The sequence below is a fragment of the Cryptomeria japonica genome, chromosome 8 (genome assembly GCF_030272615.1).
Source record: "Cryptomeria japonica chromosome 8, Sugi_1.0, whole genome shotgun sequence".
In the NCBI taxonomy this organism is placed as follows: domain Eukaryota; kingdom Viridiplantae; phylum Streptophyta; class Pinopsida; order Cupressales; family Cupressaceae; genus Cryptomeria; species Cryptomeria japonica.
The window spans coordinates 57,084,182-57,102,112 of record NC_081412.1 but is presented as its reverse complement, the minus strand read 5'-3'; the positions used below and the strand labels follow the sequence as shown (position 1 = coordinate 57,102,112).

Sequence of the window (17,931 nt, the reverse complement as noted above, 5' to 3'; positions counted from 1 at the left end):
CACATGTACACTATTTGTTAATTTAAAACAAGTAGAGAAAATATATAAACAACATAAACAAAGAAAGAAAACAACACAAGGACACAAGGCAAAACACATTTATAGTGGTTCACCATAAAGGCTACATCCACTCTCAAGCAAAGAATACACTTCTATTAATTGATATTCAGTACATGACTATACACATCTATTTATACATTTATTCAAGTATGAAACGAAGAGATGGGGAATGCAAAGAGCCATGTGACCATTGAGCTTCACATTCTCAACACTATTTACACAATTAAACTTTCTTTAATTCTAAATACAGTTTTAATTATTAAACCCTTGAATGCCATATATATCTTATTTATTTTGATAAATTTTTGAAACAAATATTTTTTTGTTTGAAATTAGAAAACTAAATAAGAAAACAAATAATTCACATGAAAAGTTATTACATTTTTATGATCCTAATCTACAACAACAAAAAAAAAAAAAAAACTACCAAATTAAACTTTAACCTCAAAAGATACCAAAGAAACCATAACTAATTTCACATCAACTAATTGAGACTGTAATTAAAAGTTATAAACTTGACAAGATGAATAACAGACTCTGAAAGCTCCTTAGACTTTTGATTTGGCTATCTTATGCATATCCTCAACAAATGTGTTGAGATTTTCAAAAGAAGTACCCCCTGGCATGACTGCCTTAGTTGCTGCCTCTTTGAACCTTGCAATATTTCTTCGCAGCTCCTTTCCTACACAACCTTCCATAAGATCCTTCACTACAATTTCAATCTCTTCCTTGGTGACCAATTTGAATTCGTCAGCAGCAACGCCCTCAAAATCTAACCCAATTTTCCAAACATCTTTGCTAAAGCGACAATCAATGAACTGATCAGAAAAATAAGGCCATCCGATCATAGGAACTCCCATGCTAATCGCCTCTAAAGTAGAGTTCCACCCATTATGTGTAAGGAATCCTCCCACTGAAGGGTGGGAAAGGACCTGCAATCGGACAACTCTTGTTAAAGGGATTAATTTTCATTTTAAAAATCTTAAAAAGTCTATTAATGTTAGAAAACAGTAGCAGTAGAAAATGCCCTACTTGCAACTGTTTGGTCCAACTAACAACCAGGGCTCGATCTTTGGTTCGTTCCTTAAAGCCCTCGGGTAACTCTAGAGAGTTTCCTTCAGCTATGTCAGACCTAAGTACCCACAAGAAAGGGTACCCACAAGCCTCTAGTCCAAGTGCCAGCTCGTGCAATTGCCTTTCAGATTTTACAGCAATGCTACCAAAAGAAACATATAGCACAGATTGCTTTGGCTGAGAATCTAGCCATTGAAAGCAATTATCGTCCTCTTCCCACATACTGAACATGGAATTCTTGCCTTGTAAGAAATTGGGAAGAGACACAGGGCCTACTGCTAGAGCAGGGCATCCATTAATACTGAGACCCATTTGTGCTTCCTTTCCTCCTTCCAACTCCTCGAAGGTGTTGACCAGCAAGTAATCTGCTATGTTTTGGTGGCGAGCTTCGTAGAGAAAGACACTGTAAATGGTTTCAGAAACATGTTTTTCGCGGTAGAAGGAGACTATATCAGTTGGCCGGATAGGAGGAATTTTTCCAGGAAGAGACGTAATCAGTTTGTCTCTGGATTTCAAATCGTCCTCTGCATAGACGATATCAATCAGCCTAACTGAAACATACATCTAGAAAAGCATGAAAAATAGATGTGGGTGATAAAATACCTGTAACTGGAATATGGCCTTGAGAAAGCAGAACGTTACCGTTGGTCTGAACAATTGAGTTTGCAGTACAACAAGTCCAGAATATTACTCGGGGCACCCCGAGATTTTGAGCCACCTCTACTGTGCAAGAGATATAACTATCCGACACAATACATGTGATGGGTGGAACAGAAGAATCTGCTGCAGTTAACAGACTTTCCAAAGCAGGGCCCAAATTTCGCAGTGCTAGATAAAGTTCGCCGAGTTCGGAAGTTCGGCCATGATCAGGTGGTAAGCCGTCGGGAAGAGAGAGAAAACGGAATTTGAGGCCCCTCTCTTTGGCTTCACGGTCACGTGCCGCTGCATCTGTCGAAGCTGCTTTTAAAAGGCGTTGGTCTATCCATTCGGTGGTGACAAAGGTTATGAAGAATCCCCGAATGGCCAGCAGCTCCGCAAAATTCATTAGCGGATTGACGTGGCCTTGTGCAGGAAATGGCACCACTACTGCATGCAACATTTTGAGGCATACGACGTTTCTCTTGTGTGAGAAGGGAATGACTAAGCTCGATATAAAGATATGAATGGCGCATGAAAGTTTCAATAGTCTGACGACTCCTAAATTTTTCGCAGCCACTCATTCTCGCTTGACAAATATTGTTACCTAACCCGAGAAATATCTACTACTTTTTAAGCAAATTGATCTCTATTTATGAATAAAGATTCTTCTCATCTCTAGATTACAAAAAGAAATCGGGCACCAGCTTGTTTGAAAACAAAAATTTACTGGAATTCCGATTGAATTTGGCCGACATAAATGATTCCTGTGGCTTCCATGTGCTTGTCGCAGGTCTCCGTTCACATAAAAACATATCAGCCAGTACCACGAATACGGAATAGTTTAGAAAGAGTTCACTAACTCCCAAATGGCATTAAGGGAGAGACTTGTCACTTCTAAAATCAAATTACAATTTAAAATTTGATAAAACAACCTAACTTGTTTAATTATTTTCTATTAAAAAAAAAAAAGTATAATTTTTATGCATTGTAGTATTCTTCTTTAACGACAAGAGTTATACATTTAAAACACTAGTTACTCCGCAGTGCAAGCTCGGAAGTTCGACCATGTAGGGGTGGAAAGCCATCAGGGATAGACAGAAATCTAAATTTTAAGCCCCTTTCTTCAACCTCACGGTCACGTAGCTGCATCTTTACAAGCTGCTTTTAAAAGACGCTGGTTCATCCGCTCAGTAGTAACAAACGTTATGAAAAAGGCCCGCAGGGCCAGCAGCTCCACAAAATTCGTCAGTGGATTGATATAATCTTGTGTAGGAAATGATATCATTATGGAACGGTTTATATCACACAAACTAAGCTTATATTTCTACGTTTAAAGATGTTAAATATTTAAAATTGATTAACATTTTTTAGACTTAATATATTGTTTAAAATATATGATCACACATACACTTTTAAACTTAAAAATATTAAAACATTCAAAATTAACTAATTTTCTTTAAGCTTAATATAATACTGTGTGGAATATGCAACACAGGCTACTCTGTACAAAAGATACCATATACAAAATATAAGCAGCATATACTTCCAAAAAATGCTCTGACAGTCCAGAACATTATAAAGACCAACTTGCCAACTGCGATGTAAATACCTTAAGTGTCTCGATCAAACTCCAGATGATTTTCGTGGAACAAATTTGTATTTTTCACTGTAATTTCGATACAGCTGGGCAGCTTAACTATTTCAGCCGTATAAATGTAAAGATCTTGCTTTCCGAGAAAGACATATTTAGATGGTTGGGATGAAATTGTGTCTGTGGGACAGAGGCAGAACTGACCTTGCTTTGCAAACGTACAAAGGTATTTACAAATGGCTGTATCGTTTGAAAACTGGAATGTCTTTCCACATCCTTACATATCTTGTGGACCTCAAAAGTTTAGTCTCTTTTCTTTTACTTGGGTAGCTTAGAACGTCTCCAAATATTTTGCAGCTCAATACATTTAAGTGTATGAATCATTCCATACCTCAAAAGCAAGTTTACTTTTCCAAAGTATATTCCAAGAGAATTTACAAGTTTAAATAAAAAACAAAAACAAACTTACATATTTTTTTTTCTGTCTTTCTTTCTCTTTTTTTTTTTTTTTGGCAATGTTACATGTAACAAGGGGTGTAATGCATCAAGCTCTTGTCTCAATAATGTTGATAGAAGAAGCAAGAGAATCGTGAGTCAGAGAGATTTTTAGATAATGAGATATAGATAGAGAGGGAGACGAGAAATTTTAAGAAAGAAATAGAGGAGAGAAGACTGAGAAATTAAAAAAACATTATTCTAGTTAAACTTCTTCAAGGGAAAAACAATTAGTTGAAAATGCAAATCAAGCTCACGTTTCCACCAATAGTGCGATGTTTTAGATTAATATGAAGTTATAGTGGGATGACCATTTATGACAAGTTACAAATTAGTACATTAAAATTGTGCTTTAGTTTGCAATTTTGTTGTAGATATTCATTTTTATAGAACAAACTAGTTTATTAAGCCAATGTTTTTGGCATCTTCGTTTTTAGTGTATTGACTATTAGAATTCGGCTTCAATATTGGTATAAGAGTATTTGAAAAATAATGATCATTCAAATTAAAAGTTGAAATAGTATAATGTATGTATTAAAACTCATCTAAATTTTAAGAATTAAAATTTAAATGTTTGAAGTGGTTGCCAAAACTAACTTAGAATTAGTTGGAATAGCGAATGAGATCTTGTAATTGACCAATGCTTGCAAATTTACTTTATTTAGTGGCAAGTACTAATCTCTTATCATTGTACTAATATGATTTGTTTAGGTTTATTAAATGTTATTAAACCATAGTAACATTCTATTTATATAACATGACAAAACATAAATGGAAGTCAAATGCCTAAGTTTAAAATAGAAAAAACCTTGAGATTAAGAAATAATGCATTCATAAGTTTAAAATAGGAAGAAAAAAATCTTGAAATTAAAAACAAATACAATATTTATAAAAATAGAGAAAATCTTGATTTTTTAGATAATGTCAAATGTGGCATGGATAGAGAGAAGTAAACATAGTAGACTAATAAATAATATAAGACTATTATGATTTTTTAAAACATATGTCACTTTAAAATCTATAGAGATAGTTGATAGTTATCTAGAAGTGACATTGAAATCTTGTAATAATTATGTGTCAGAGTTTAGTGAATATGAAGTAAAAGAAGAGTTGACTTAAAAGTTTTATAATAGTAATTCAACAATTCATTATATTTAACAAAATATAATTCATAGTAAAAAATAAAATGAAAAAACTTTGAAAAAAAACTAAACACCTTGATATAGTTTGGAAAAAATATTTTATTTATTTATTTACTTTAAATTAAATGTATTCAATAAAAAATTACATTTATATAAAATATATTAAATAAAAAATTATAAATTGAAAAAATATTAAATAAGAATATTATTCTTAATTATTATTTTTCTATATTGTGATATAATAATTAAATCTTTATAAAATTTAAAAAATATTATTTCATTTACTAAAGATATAGATACAAATTCATATTTGGAAAATACATAATTAAAAATATTTATTTTATTTATTAAATTTAAAAAATAATTAAAAAGTTAATTTAAAAATAATTATATTTAATATCTTAAAAATATTCTTATTATTTTCAATAATATGACTATGCTTTGTTAATAATTGCAATGTAAAAGCATTGAACCCCAATCTATTGTGGGGGGAAAAGAGTTAAAGCGGAGCTGGAATAAAAGTAGGCACATACCATATTAACGAATTAAAAAATTAAAATAGGAAATCCATCTTGTACCATAATAATGACTATAAAAATTAAAACATGCAATTTGTCTTGTTTGCCTTATTGATGCAGGAGCACTGGTGTAGTTCTTACCAATTTGAGCAATTAGCAATGGAATTACTTGGAGACCGTGGCATTTCTTCATGTTTGAGAGTTTAGCATTGTGGATTTGGATTTAATTCCTTGAGTTGATTGTCTTTATCGTGTTCAAGATTCATGGCATTTGGATTTAATTTTGGTGAGATATCGAATCTGGTATTGGCCCGGTTGATATGTTCTTACCAGTTAGTCTGGTAGTGTGTTGAGAAAAGTTGAATCGGGTTGCAGTTGATTTTCGTGACTTGTGGATCGTTGATTTATGTTTCTTGAGTCTTTTCTTATGTTCCCAAAGAGCCACATTATTTTTTATGCTTTTTATGATGCTCTTAGTGATTTAAGCCAACTTGTTATTGTTTACACGTTTCATGAATCGGTTGGTCTTTGGGCCGACTTGATCAAGTTATTATTATTTGAAGATGGTATAAATAGAAGTTTTACGAATCAATTGAGAGGAAAAAAGACAGAAGATAGAAGATAGAAGACAAAAGTTTCAGATTGAGCAAAGATGTAGAACCAGTGAGATTCTGGTTCGGTGGACACAAGCCGGAAGGCTTGAGGTCTGGATTAGGGTTGAACTAAAGACTGTTATCAGAGGCTGATTGGATGTGTAGGTAATCTGTGGATCTTATGTTTGTGTTGTAAGCATTGTTTGTATCTTGGACTGTGATCCACCATGGGCATATGTAATTCTTCAAACTATTATAAGATTTGTTCATATTGTTTATCGGTTATGTATTATGTGATGTTACCCGTTGTTCTTTCTTCTTTATTTGGTGTTGTGTTACCGGCTACTGATATATCTTGCATGGTGTTTGTGTTAGGCTGCAAGGATGGGATGTCCTTCATTGGATCTCCCTACCTTGACCGCATCAAGTGGTATCAGAGCTCGATTGTGAACCTGTTGATTGAGGAGGACCCGGTTATGTACCGGTTGGTTGGAAAGGAAGTTGAGGCACCTTGTGGACTTGTTCAGATTGCCAAATGTGAGGCAGAAAAAGGTTTGCAGGTAGACCACCAATCCTGGAGCTTGAGCTTGAGGTAGTTAGTGGGTGGAGACTTGAACAAATCACCAATTGAGGTAGGCTACAGAGTGGATTGATAGATTGTCAAGGAGAGGCAACCGAAAGATGTAGTCATATTGTTGAACCCCTTGAGATAGTTGCAAGTACCTACTGACAGATTGCCAAACCAGATCAAGTGATGGGACTCACTTTTCAATAAACCCCGAGAGTCTGATGAAAGAGCACCGATGTAGTTCTTACCAGTTTGAGTAGTTAGTGATGGAATCATTTGGAGACCGTAGCATTTGTTCATGTTTGGGAGTTTAGCATTGTTGATTTGGATTTAATTCCTTGAGTTTGTTGTCTTTATCATGTTTGAGATTCATAGCATTTGGATTTAATTTTGATGAGATATCGATTCCGGTATTGGCCCGGTCGACATGTTATTACCTGTTAGTCCGGCAGTGTGTTGAGCGAAGTTGAATCGAGTTGTGGTTGATTTTTATGACTTGCAAATTGTTGATTTATGTTTCTTGAGGATTTTTAGATGTTCCTGGAGAACTGCTTGATGTTTTATTCTTTTTGTGATGTTCTTAGTGATTTGAGCTGACTTGTTGTTGTTTACATGTTTCATGAACCGGTTGTTCTTTGGGCCGACTTGATCAAGTTATTATTATTTGCGGATGGTATATATAGAAGTTTTGTGAATCATTTGAGAGGATAGAAGACAAAAGATAGAAGATAGAAGTTCGAGATCGAGTGAAGATGTATAACCCGCGAGATTCTGGTCCAATGGATTGAAGGTGGAAGGGTTGAGGTCCAAATTGGGGTTGAATCGATAGACTATTACCAGAGGCTGATGTGTAGATGATTTGTGGATCTTATGTTTGTGTTGTAAGCATTGTTTATATCTTGGACTACGATCCAACATGGGCATATGTAATTATTTAAACTGTTATATAAGATTTGTTCATACTGTTTACAGGTTATGTATTATGAGGTGTTACCAGTTGTTCTTTCTTCTTTATTTGGTGTTTTGTTACTAGTTACCAATATATCTTGTATGGTTTTTGTGTTAGGCTGCAAGGATGGGACATCCTTCATTGGATCTCCCTACCCTGACGGCATCACTTATCCTTCACATACAAAATTAGTAAGGATGATGCAATAAGTTGTCTATTTTTTGCTCAAAATTTTGAATTCTACACTTGCATGGACCAATAATATGAAAGAAAAATGTTTTTTTTAATCATTTTACATAAAAATTAAATATAGACTATAAAAAATTTGTGCACAAATTTTAATTATTTGCAATAATTGGATAAATTAATAAAAACCTAGAATTAGATGAATGCAATAGTATCATATCTTGTCAGGAACTAATAATGGTGAAAAGAAAGTATAGATGTATGTTCTTTTCATTCATGTTTTGGGATAATCATAATTAGGTTGTCTATTATGTAATGACTAGTACATACAATGATGAATTTTTGGTAGATAAATCATACATCATTATCCTAGTCTAATATGAAGATATAGATTTAATCACCACAACTAGCCATTGATCGCTTTTGTTTAGAATATCTAGTATAGAGTTGATCTAGATCATTTTCAAATTCATACATGCTTTTGGAATTTTTAATAGCTTGGCAAAAATTTATTAGGAACATAGTCTTTAAAATTTTAATTTTGGACATGAAACTAAAATAACCTAATCAAGCTTTTATCAACAAAAAAAAGAGATATTTCACATGAGATATGGTTAGACCACAAACTAGAGATATGGGTGAGAATTCATACACTCCTCATAAGACTCTTGAAAAGAACCTGTGATCCATCAATTGAGGAGACAAATTGCATTTACATAGAAGAGACAATAGATGAAAGCAATAGTATGAAGGAGGATATGCAACACTTGCAAGGAAAATTGGGTGCTAGACAAGAGATATATTTAGCATCCATATTGGAAACTATTAATGCTTCTATCTCTATATACGATGGAATTGGAAATCAAAATATTGTAAAACCTAATAAGATTCAACCACATTAAACCTAGTTCTATAATGAAATCCACCATACACCAATGAAGAACCTAAAATTATGCAAAACATTAAAGTAGAGAGATTATACCATTCACATGCTCATACTATTTGATGTCCATTGTTTCAGGTATCTCCATTGATCTTGCTTGATATTTTTCATGGTTTCTCTTAGATTTTGTATTATACACAATATCTCAATAGAGAATGCATTGTTGTTGTCTATGCAATTCGATAGAGTGTAGATGCCTGATTTAATGATTGAGATATTGAGGGATAGGAAATGTTCCTCTTTTATAGAAAACATGCTTGTAAAATATAAATATTATGCAACTTAATAAACATCATTTCAACAATTGGAAAGTTGCAACAACTAACATCTTTTAAAAATGCATCATTGAAATTGAAACCTTAACCCCCCCTTTTTTTTAAACAATAAATCTAATCTAGGAAGATATAATCTAGTGTATAAGAAAATTTAACAATACAATTTAAGGAAGAAGCGAGACCTTCAAAGATTACAATTGACCCGATTCTCATTTTGAACTTTAAATGATCTTTACAATGTTGAGAGAGGAAAAGTATCATCAGGGCGCTTTTTCCCCCAACCATAGACTTACTAGACCCCTGTGCTAATTTATAAACTAGAAAGTTCTGACCCTTCATAGGGAAGTAATAGGTGTTGGATTCACTAGTACATTCGGGGCTAATTTTTGATGGTCGATTGTCGGAATTGCGACTAATTTTCATCAGATTGCCGATAAAAGTAGTCATTGAAAAATCATTGTCGGACTTGTCAATGATGCCTTTGACCGTTGGAAATACGACAATCCCATGGACTCTGCTGATGGTGGGCATGATCACTCTTCTAGTCAAAAAAGTCATCGGACATGCAGCATCCCTGTCGGATGCTTGTGTAGAATTTGTCGTAAATTTGACAGAAGTTTGGAACTTTGCACTGACGGTGATACTATTTGTCTGACGGTTGTGTCATCGGTCTGTTAATATGCATCGACGACCATCCAACTATGAAGTGTCATCACACATACAACATCCTCGTTTGACGTTTGTGTAGTTTGAGTCGGAAGTGCGATGACTCTAGAACCTTTGCACCGATGAGAACTTTGTATGTCCGATGATTTCATCCTTGATGGAAAGCTTGGTATCCATCATAATTCTGACGATAACAATATTTTTTTCAAAAAAAATTATTATTATCCAGTCATTGATATGTACAGCGAGTGACATTCTATCCCCACCATCTACTAATAGGGGTTATAGGTTTGAGGCTAATATGAGGCGCACTGGTTTCAAGCATATATGATCAGGCGCACCATGGTTGAGATGGTCCAACTCCTAAGAGGACTGTATGAACCATTGAGTACTAGTAAACCTATTAAAAATGGTGTTGATATGGAATTAGCTAACCCAAATATAAGAGCCTTTAAAGCCAATCGGGGAGATGAAATGAATTTATCTACCTTATCTAAGTTAGTTGTTCTTGGGAGCTACCAAAACTTATCTACTATATATATACATGAAATGAATTTATCTACTATATATGCACATATTTCTTATAAGTATTTCCCAAATTGATAATCTCATATAAAGTGTCATCCTATGTCAATACATGACATATACCTGTTGAATGACATGTATATATCTCATACTAAGTTGTCACTCATTATTATAGATTGAACATATATTCAAAGATGATAATCATGCATTCTAGACTACATGAATATCCTCTTTAATAAAATAAATCACATGTACAAGGTTATTGGGTTGATCGAGTCCAATAGCAAAGTACAATAGGTAAAGATAGTGTATATATATCTCATACTAAGTAGTCACTCATTATTATATATTCAACATATATTCAATGATGGTAATCATGCATTCCGAACTATATGAATATCCTCTTTAATAAAATAAATCACATGTACAAGGTTATTGGGTTGATCGAGTCCAACAGCAAAGTACAATAGGTAAAGATAGTACTCAAAATAATGTTGCTAGAATCTTAAAAGAAAATATAAATGCCTTATGACCACCCACAAAACACTTGATATAAAATATTTCCAACCTTTCTTTTGTTTAAGTCCACTCGACCACGTGGAACCCTTAGGTCCACCTCATCTTGCTTGTGGAGATAGTTCCAAATAGTCAATCAAAGTATACAAGGGGGATGATAGGCTCACACATGCCATACACGATGCATACATGACACAAGTAATGGAATAATATAGTGCAACTACGATAGAGAAGGATGATACCAAGTCAAGAATCCACATAGGGTCACTACTTTAAAACTACATAAGGCATTAGATTCTAGAGTGCAGTGGAGGAAGTGTCATCGTATGTCTCTTCACACAAGTCCCAATGCTCCATGTGCGGGCTCGCCTTTCATTGTATGTGCTCATGGGGACGTACCATATGGAACCAAGCATTCTCTCATGCAGACAAGAATGACAATCACACAATCCCTATACCACATGAGCGGGTATGTCTCTTTGCACAAGTCCCAACGCTCCATGTGCAGGCATGCCTTTCATCGTATGTGCTACATGGGGACGAACCATATGGAACCAAGCATTCTCTCATGTGAAGGAGAACAATGGTCACATAATAATACATTTGGACTATATTTTCAACTGAGGTTTCTGACAGAGAAGGTATATTGTGGCCAAATTTGATTTTTTTTGAAAAAATGCCCGCATTCGTCATAATTCCGACGGAAATTACCCATTTGGTTTCAACAAAGAAGGCATTAGCAATGAGAATTTTCTTTTTTTCAAAAAAGTGCTCGAGTTCGTCGTAATTCCGATGACAGCGGCCATTACAAAAATAAAAAAAGAGGCAGGGAATTCATTTGTGAATTGCAATCCCACGTAGGTGTTTGTGGTGACTTCAACCCCCAAGAACATCAAACCCGTGTTGAAGGCAATCCCACGTAGGAGGTAGATTCAAATTTCCCTAGTTTTTAATTTCATGTTGCAAAAAATATACATGTGGTGGTTAATTGTCCTAGTTTAATCTCGTAAAACCATAGAACTGTGATTGAGGAGTGAGCGTTCAATTTTGTATTAGCAATCCCTTCCTCCCGTATACACGCGTGTTGATTGCTCACATGAGATCACATCTCTTTGCGGTATCATATCAAACAATTCATGAGCCTTGTCCATGTTTCCACATTTTGCATTCATGTCAAGCAGGGCATTTGCAAGTACAACACCTAACAAAATTCCTCTATCCGTTATGCTTCGATGGATGTCCATACCCTGTCCAAAGCTCCCATTTTTGCATAGGCAGGGAGGATGCTGGCAAAGGTTGTGGAATTTGGCTTTATGCCTTCTAATTTCATTTGCTTGAAAGTGTCTAAAGCCTTTTCGACAAATCCATTTTGTGCATATCTAGCAATCGTTGCAATCCACAAGACAACATTTCTTTCAGGCATTCTATCAAATAGTTCACGTGCATTGTCTATGCTTCCACATTTTGCATACATGTCTACCAAAGGCAGTTACAACTACAACATCTGACAAAATTTCTCTATCCTTTATGCTTCAATGAATGTCCATACCCTGTTCCAAATCTCCCATTTTGGCATAGGCAAGGAGGATAGTAGCAATGGTCGTGGAATTTGGCTTTACACTTGCCAATTGCATTTGCTTGAAAGTTTCTAAAGCCTTCTCAACAAATCCATTTTGTGTAGTTGCAACTACATTTGACAAAATTCCTCTATCTTTTATGCTTTGATGGATGTCCATACCCTGTTCCAAAGCTCCCATTTTGGCACAGGTTGGGAGTAGGCTGGCAAATGTAACTAAATAAATGCAATGATCAACTCCAAAGACATCAAACCACTACTAACAAAAATGAGAGTCTAAAATATGATAGGGAATAGTGTGAGTTGTCCTGAAATAAAATATTTTATTTTCAATTTCTACTAAAACAGAATTACTCAGCCATTTAATGTTATTAATAAGTGTTTAATTTATGAAAGAGATAAATGGTTGGCCACAAGTACATGAGTTACTAAATGCACACAAATAAGTGAATTTGATATTCAAAACTATCTACAATGAATTCAATTCTTGTCCATTAGTCATTTATGTTTGCAATAAGCATCTTTCTTTGTTTTTCTTAATCTTTATTCATAGTTATGTGCATATTTCACATTCTATAATTAGGATATCAATTGCTATGGCTGAACACTAGCATGATGTTTGTGTTGTGGTATAGATGCGTGGAAACATAATTATTGGATTGTTATATTATAGAGATCATAAATCTAGATATCTCATATTAGTTATATCTCTTCTTGGATTGAGTCTAAAGTTGACATACAGTCATAAAGCCATTATTAGCAGATCTCTCCATTTCTAGTAAAGACAATTGAGAAAGTCATTTTGATATTGAGAGTTTCTTATCTGTTTACCTATTGATCACTATTAAGCCATAATATTTAGGTCTATTTATCTCTCTTACAAAACCTCTGTAAGTGTCCTAGATTGTCCCTACTACTGACTCTTCAATTCAGAAAAATGGAGTTCTAAAGATTTGTTGCAGAAGATGGTGTTGAACGTATCAACAAGGCTAGCATGGAAGGCATGTTCAAGCTTCCACTTGTACAACTTACAACAAATGATTTGTTGATAGAAGAAATTCTTGAAATAGGGATACAATCAAAAGGCAAGTAAGTACATACAAACCTCCTCAGTTGAAAGTAAAATCTGTGTATAAAAAGAGTACATTGAATCCCAATCTATAAACACAATAGAGATACCGATGGAGACTTAATTGGATGTAGCATGTCGCACCAAAGTTGTTAGAGTATGCTAAGCTAGTACATAATGTTTTGTAAAGCCACATTAGTATTTTACCCAGATCATTATCTACCAAAACTAACTATAGTAATCCTTTTGAGGATTAATTTCATGGTGCTAGATCTTCATTTAGTTCCACTTCTTGTTGGAGATAAGAACAGTTATTTCTTGAGGTAGATGAATATCCCATCAACAAAGGACAAGACCCTTTCTAGAATATAACAAATTCTACTCCAACAAAAGATCATGGGGGTTTCACTAGAGATATTGAATAAGAGATAGACTTCTACTACTGCATTAAAAGCATTGGTATGTTCTTCATTTATTGATGTAAACTCTCTGTGACACCACCACAACCAACAAAGGTGTAAAAAGTTGTTTGCAATGCATGGAGTTTTAGGATTATCCTTTGAGAAAATAGAATTAAAGTATGGAAGCAGGATCTACCAGCTCCTGAGGGAAAGACCATGTCAGACAATAATTTCTATTTTCTTGCCTATGAAGAAAGACCATGTTAGACAATATCAACGAACAACAAAATAAGGAGACAATTGCTAGATTGTGGTCTAACTTGAAAAGAAAAGCTGATGGAAAATGTTATTGTCCATGCAAAATTTGTAAGGGGTTAAAGACTAGAAGACTTCTAATCAAAACAATGAAGAAACATTGTAGGCTGCATGGTCACATTGAAGGTGGACATGATTACCATCCATTTGTAAGTTTTTCATTATATCGTTTTGACAATTTATATACATAATAAATCAAGTGATGATGAGATCATGATCAGGGTTTATTTATGTATATCAATTTTATATAGGTCGAGCACCCCGGAGCACATGGTATGGATCAACACAACCCTGAGAATATGATTTTTGAAGTGGATGAACATGGAGGTGTGAATATCGAAGTTGAAGATAATGATCCCATGGAAGATGACGATCATGAGCCAAAAAACACAATTGAAGATGATGGTACAAATACATTGATCCATGACTCATTTAGTACTCGCACAGCTGATCATGATTATGAAGATGACCTTGATGTTGTTCATGATGTCCCTCTACTTGAGAAGGCATCTGAGGCCCTTTATGAAGGCTCGTAGGCAACTCTTTTCTCCACTGTATTGTTGTTGGTGAACTTGAAGGTTATGAATGGTTTATCCAACATAACAATGTCATGTATGTTAAGGCATGCCATATATGTCATAATAAATTATGAATCATGTTGTACCATTAATATTCTTTATCATAACAAACTATATTTTGTTTCTGTAGATTGATAGGTGAGTTTTTGTTACCACCATCAAATATTCTACCTCGCTCATATCGAGAATTATCTGCCATTATGAAAGATATTGGAATGGAGTTTCAAGCAATAGATGCTTGTCCCAATGATCATATTATATATCACAAATAACATGAATTTTGAACTGAATACCCTGAATGTCATATCAGTAGATATCGAACAGATCAAATAACAAAAAGGGTTCCTCGCAAGGTTCTTCGCTATATTCCCATTAGTCCACCTATGCAATGATTATTCAAGTGCACTACCTTGGCACAATTTATGGATTACCATGCACGCAATAGAAGTTGAGATGACATTATTCGAATGCCTGCGGATGGTTTAGCATTTGTGGACATAGAGGAAAAGTGGCCACACTTTAAAGAAGAATCTCGTAATCTCAGGCTTTCATTGGTAGCGGATATTGTCAATCCATTTGGAGAGATGAGATCTATTTACTCAGGGAGCACATAATGTTGGCAATGATTGTTCCATGGATGTCAATAAAGAGGGAGCACATAATGTTGGCAATGATTGTTCCAGGTATTTTATCATTTAAATATAGTTGTCTAAATTTAATTATAAATATTGCAGTAAAATGGTCATAATAATTATGTAATGTTTTTGTTCATTCGATTAGGTAAGTACCTAGTTAAAGATATGAATGTATATATCGAGCCTCTTATCGATGAGTTGTTGGAGTTATGGAATGGTGTCACTATGTATGACATCTCTAGACCAATAGGACAAAGACAATTTCAATTCCATGTGATGCTTGTGTGGACAATGCACAATGCCCCGAGGCTAACACATTTTTGTGGTATGCTATAGTGTTTAAGTTGTGCATGAACATTATAATTCAAAAAATTATCATATTTAATCCAATTATACATTATCTTGTAGGTCTTCAAACAAAGGGAAAATTTGCATGTCCTATTTGTGGTCCAAAGATGAAATCTCATCATTCAAAAAGTTTAGGAAAGCAAGTGTTTGATGAGTATAGGCACTTTCTCCACAAAAATCATAAGTATCAAAATACTGAAAAACATCTTTTCAATGGGAAAGAAGAGAATACATCAAAGCCACAAAGAATGACACGTCACCTATGGAAGTTGGAATATAATAGAATTAATCATCAAGGTAATGACATTCCATCTATTGGTTTGTCATAAAACATCTTTTCTATTTTGTTTTGTTTACTGATGATGTGATTGATGATCATGATGGTCGTGAAGGCATAAATGACCACCTTCCTAAGGGAATAAAAAGTTATCCCCGACAATTTAGTAGGTTTCCCTACTACAAGCAGTTATAAATTATTCATTTGTTTGATAGTATGCATATTGGAAAGAATATAACAGAGACATTATGGAAAATATTGGATGGAAGGCATGACAAAGAAAAAATTGTCAAAACATGTAGTGACATTCAGGATTCCAATCATGCAATGATAAATGTCATTCAATCAAATAGCCATGGAGACCAGATTAATATAAGTGAGCTTCCTTGGTTATTAACGGACCAACAAAGCAATGCTATAAAAGAAGTCATACAAAAAATTCGATTTCCACAGGATTTGCTGCGAACATAAACAATCTCGTATCAAAGAAAAGTGAATTTGGGCCAGGGATGAAAAAACATGATTGGCATACCTTCATTAAGGTAATTCATGTTCTTGTGTTTTTAGTATGTATTTAAGTACTGAGCGTACGTGTACTTTTCATTATGTTACAAAAAAATGAAAAGATAATTTTATAATTGTTGCAGTACGCTCTACCTCTATCTCTCCCAGACGACTTCGACAATAATGTCAAGCAAGTCATATATGATCTTGGAAAATACATAAGGTAAGTAGTGATATTTGTTTAGTTCATTGTATAGATATTATATTTGTGATTTGTTTTACTTCTTATGTAATATATTTTTTTGTGTCTTGATTACCTTGTAGGTGGTTGTCATGTAAAGAAATCCATAAAGATGATATAAAATATTGGAAGAGAAAAATTCCTCATTTAATGTGTGAAATGCAAAAGTGTCTACCTCCAGCTTTTTTCAATGCACAAGAACACTACCTCATACACCAAGTTGAGGAGATTGAATTGTGTGGACCTATACACACTAGGTCAATGTGGATGGTTGAGAGGCACTTGAAATTTTTGAAGGCTTTGGTTTGACAAAGAGCACATCCTGAGGGTTCTATGGTGGAGGGATATATGATATACTAGACTATGGTGTATATTTCTGAATATCTTCCTAAGTTTGCAGCAAAGATCCACGTGGATCACATTTGGGATCCCAACACTATTAACAAATTCGAAGGGGAGTACTTGACGGGGAAAGGTAGATTGAGGAAAGTGAGAGGTAATTAGAAGATGTTATTATAGTTAATTAATTCTTAATCTTCAAAATAAATCGGTTGTAAGATGTCTATTTATTTTTTGTATAGTTGGTAGAGAGTGGGATGCACTACATTTGTATATTGCAAACAATCTTGATTGGATGACGATATGGATTGAATGTTGTCAACATTCTAGATGCACGTTAACATGGGAAGGTGTGGCTTCATTGGTTAAAGAAGCACATCGTAATGGAGATTCCAATGTTACGCAAAGGGAAATTGATTTAGCATATAGTTTAAGAGATAAACAGGTACCTATAAATTTATTAATCACCCATATGTTTATAAACTGATCACAATGCAATAAATTTTACATGTTTGACATATCGCAAGTCAAACACCACAATGCTATGTGCTGCAATGGTCATAAATTTCGCATAAAAAAGTTGGATGACACAAAGAAAACTTGTGATTCTGGCATCACTGTACTCATTGAGGTGACAAATACTTCATCAAGAAATGGCATTCATCCTCAACAGTCTCAAAATCGATACTATGGCATTTTGCATGATATACTTGAGTGTGACTTTAATTCCTTCAAATTAGCTTTGTTTGTCGTCAAATGTTACGGGCTACGATTGAATAAAAATGATCCCAATAGAACTGTTATTAAACATGATAATGGTTTTATAATGCTAAATACAAGGTCATTTGAACCAGTTGGGGATGAGCCCTATGTTCTTCCAAGCCAATGTGAGCAAGTATTTTACTCTG

At 34.2% G+C, this 17,931-nt stretch overlaps 1 protein-coding gene across 1 annotated transcript; it reads right to left on the bottom strand.

Moving 5' to 3' along the window:
• Window positions 1–533: 533 nt before the first annotated feature.
• LOC131078057 (7-deoxyloganetin glucosyltransferase) lies at window positions 534–2,358 on the bottom strand. Its single transcript, XM_058015701.2, has 3 exons — window positions 1,738–2,358; window positions 1,093–1,658; window positions 534–992 (listed from the first exon to the last, which is right to left on the bottom strand). Exons 1-3 carry the CDS (start codon window positions 2,231–2,233, stop codon window positions 609–611), a joined length of 1,446 nt encoding a protein of 481 aa, XP_057871684.2. The 5' UTR covers window positions 2,234–2,358; the 3' UTR covers window positions 534–608.
• Between the last annotated feature and the right edge of the window lie 15,573 nt (window positions 2,359–17,931).

Bases quoted from the DNA above. Each gene is read 5' to 3' on its own strand.
- LOC131078057 (XM_058015701.2), bottom strand. From the start codon at position 2,233: ATGTTGCATGCAGTAGTGGTGCCATTTCCTGCACAAGGCCACGTCAAT. The intron at 1,659-1,737 runs GTATTTTATCAC...TCGTCTATGCAG, and splicing joins AGGCCATATTCCAGTTACAG to AGGACGATTTGAAATCCAGA. The intron at 993-1,092 runs GTAGGGCATTTT...GTCCGATTGCAG, and splicing joins GTTGGACCAAACAGTTGCAA to GTCCTTTCCCACCCTTCAGT.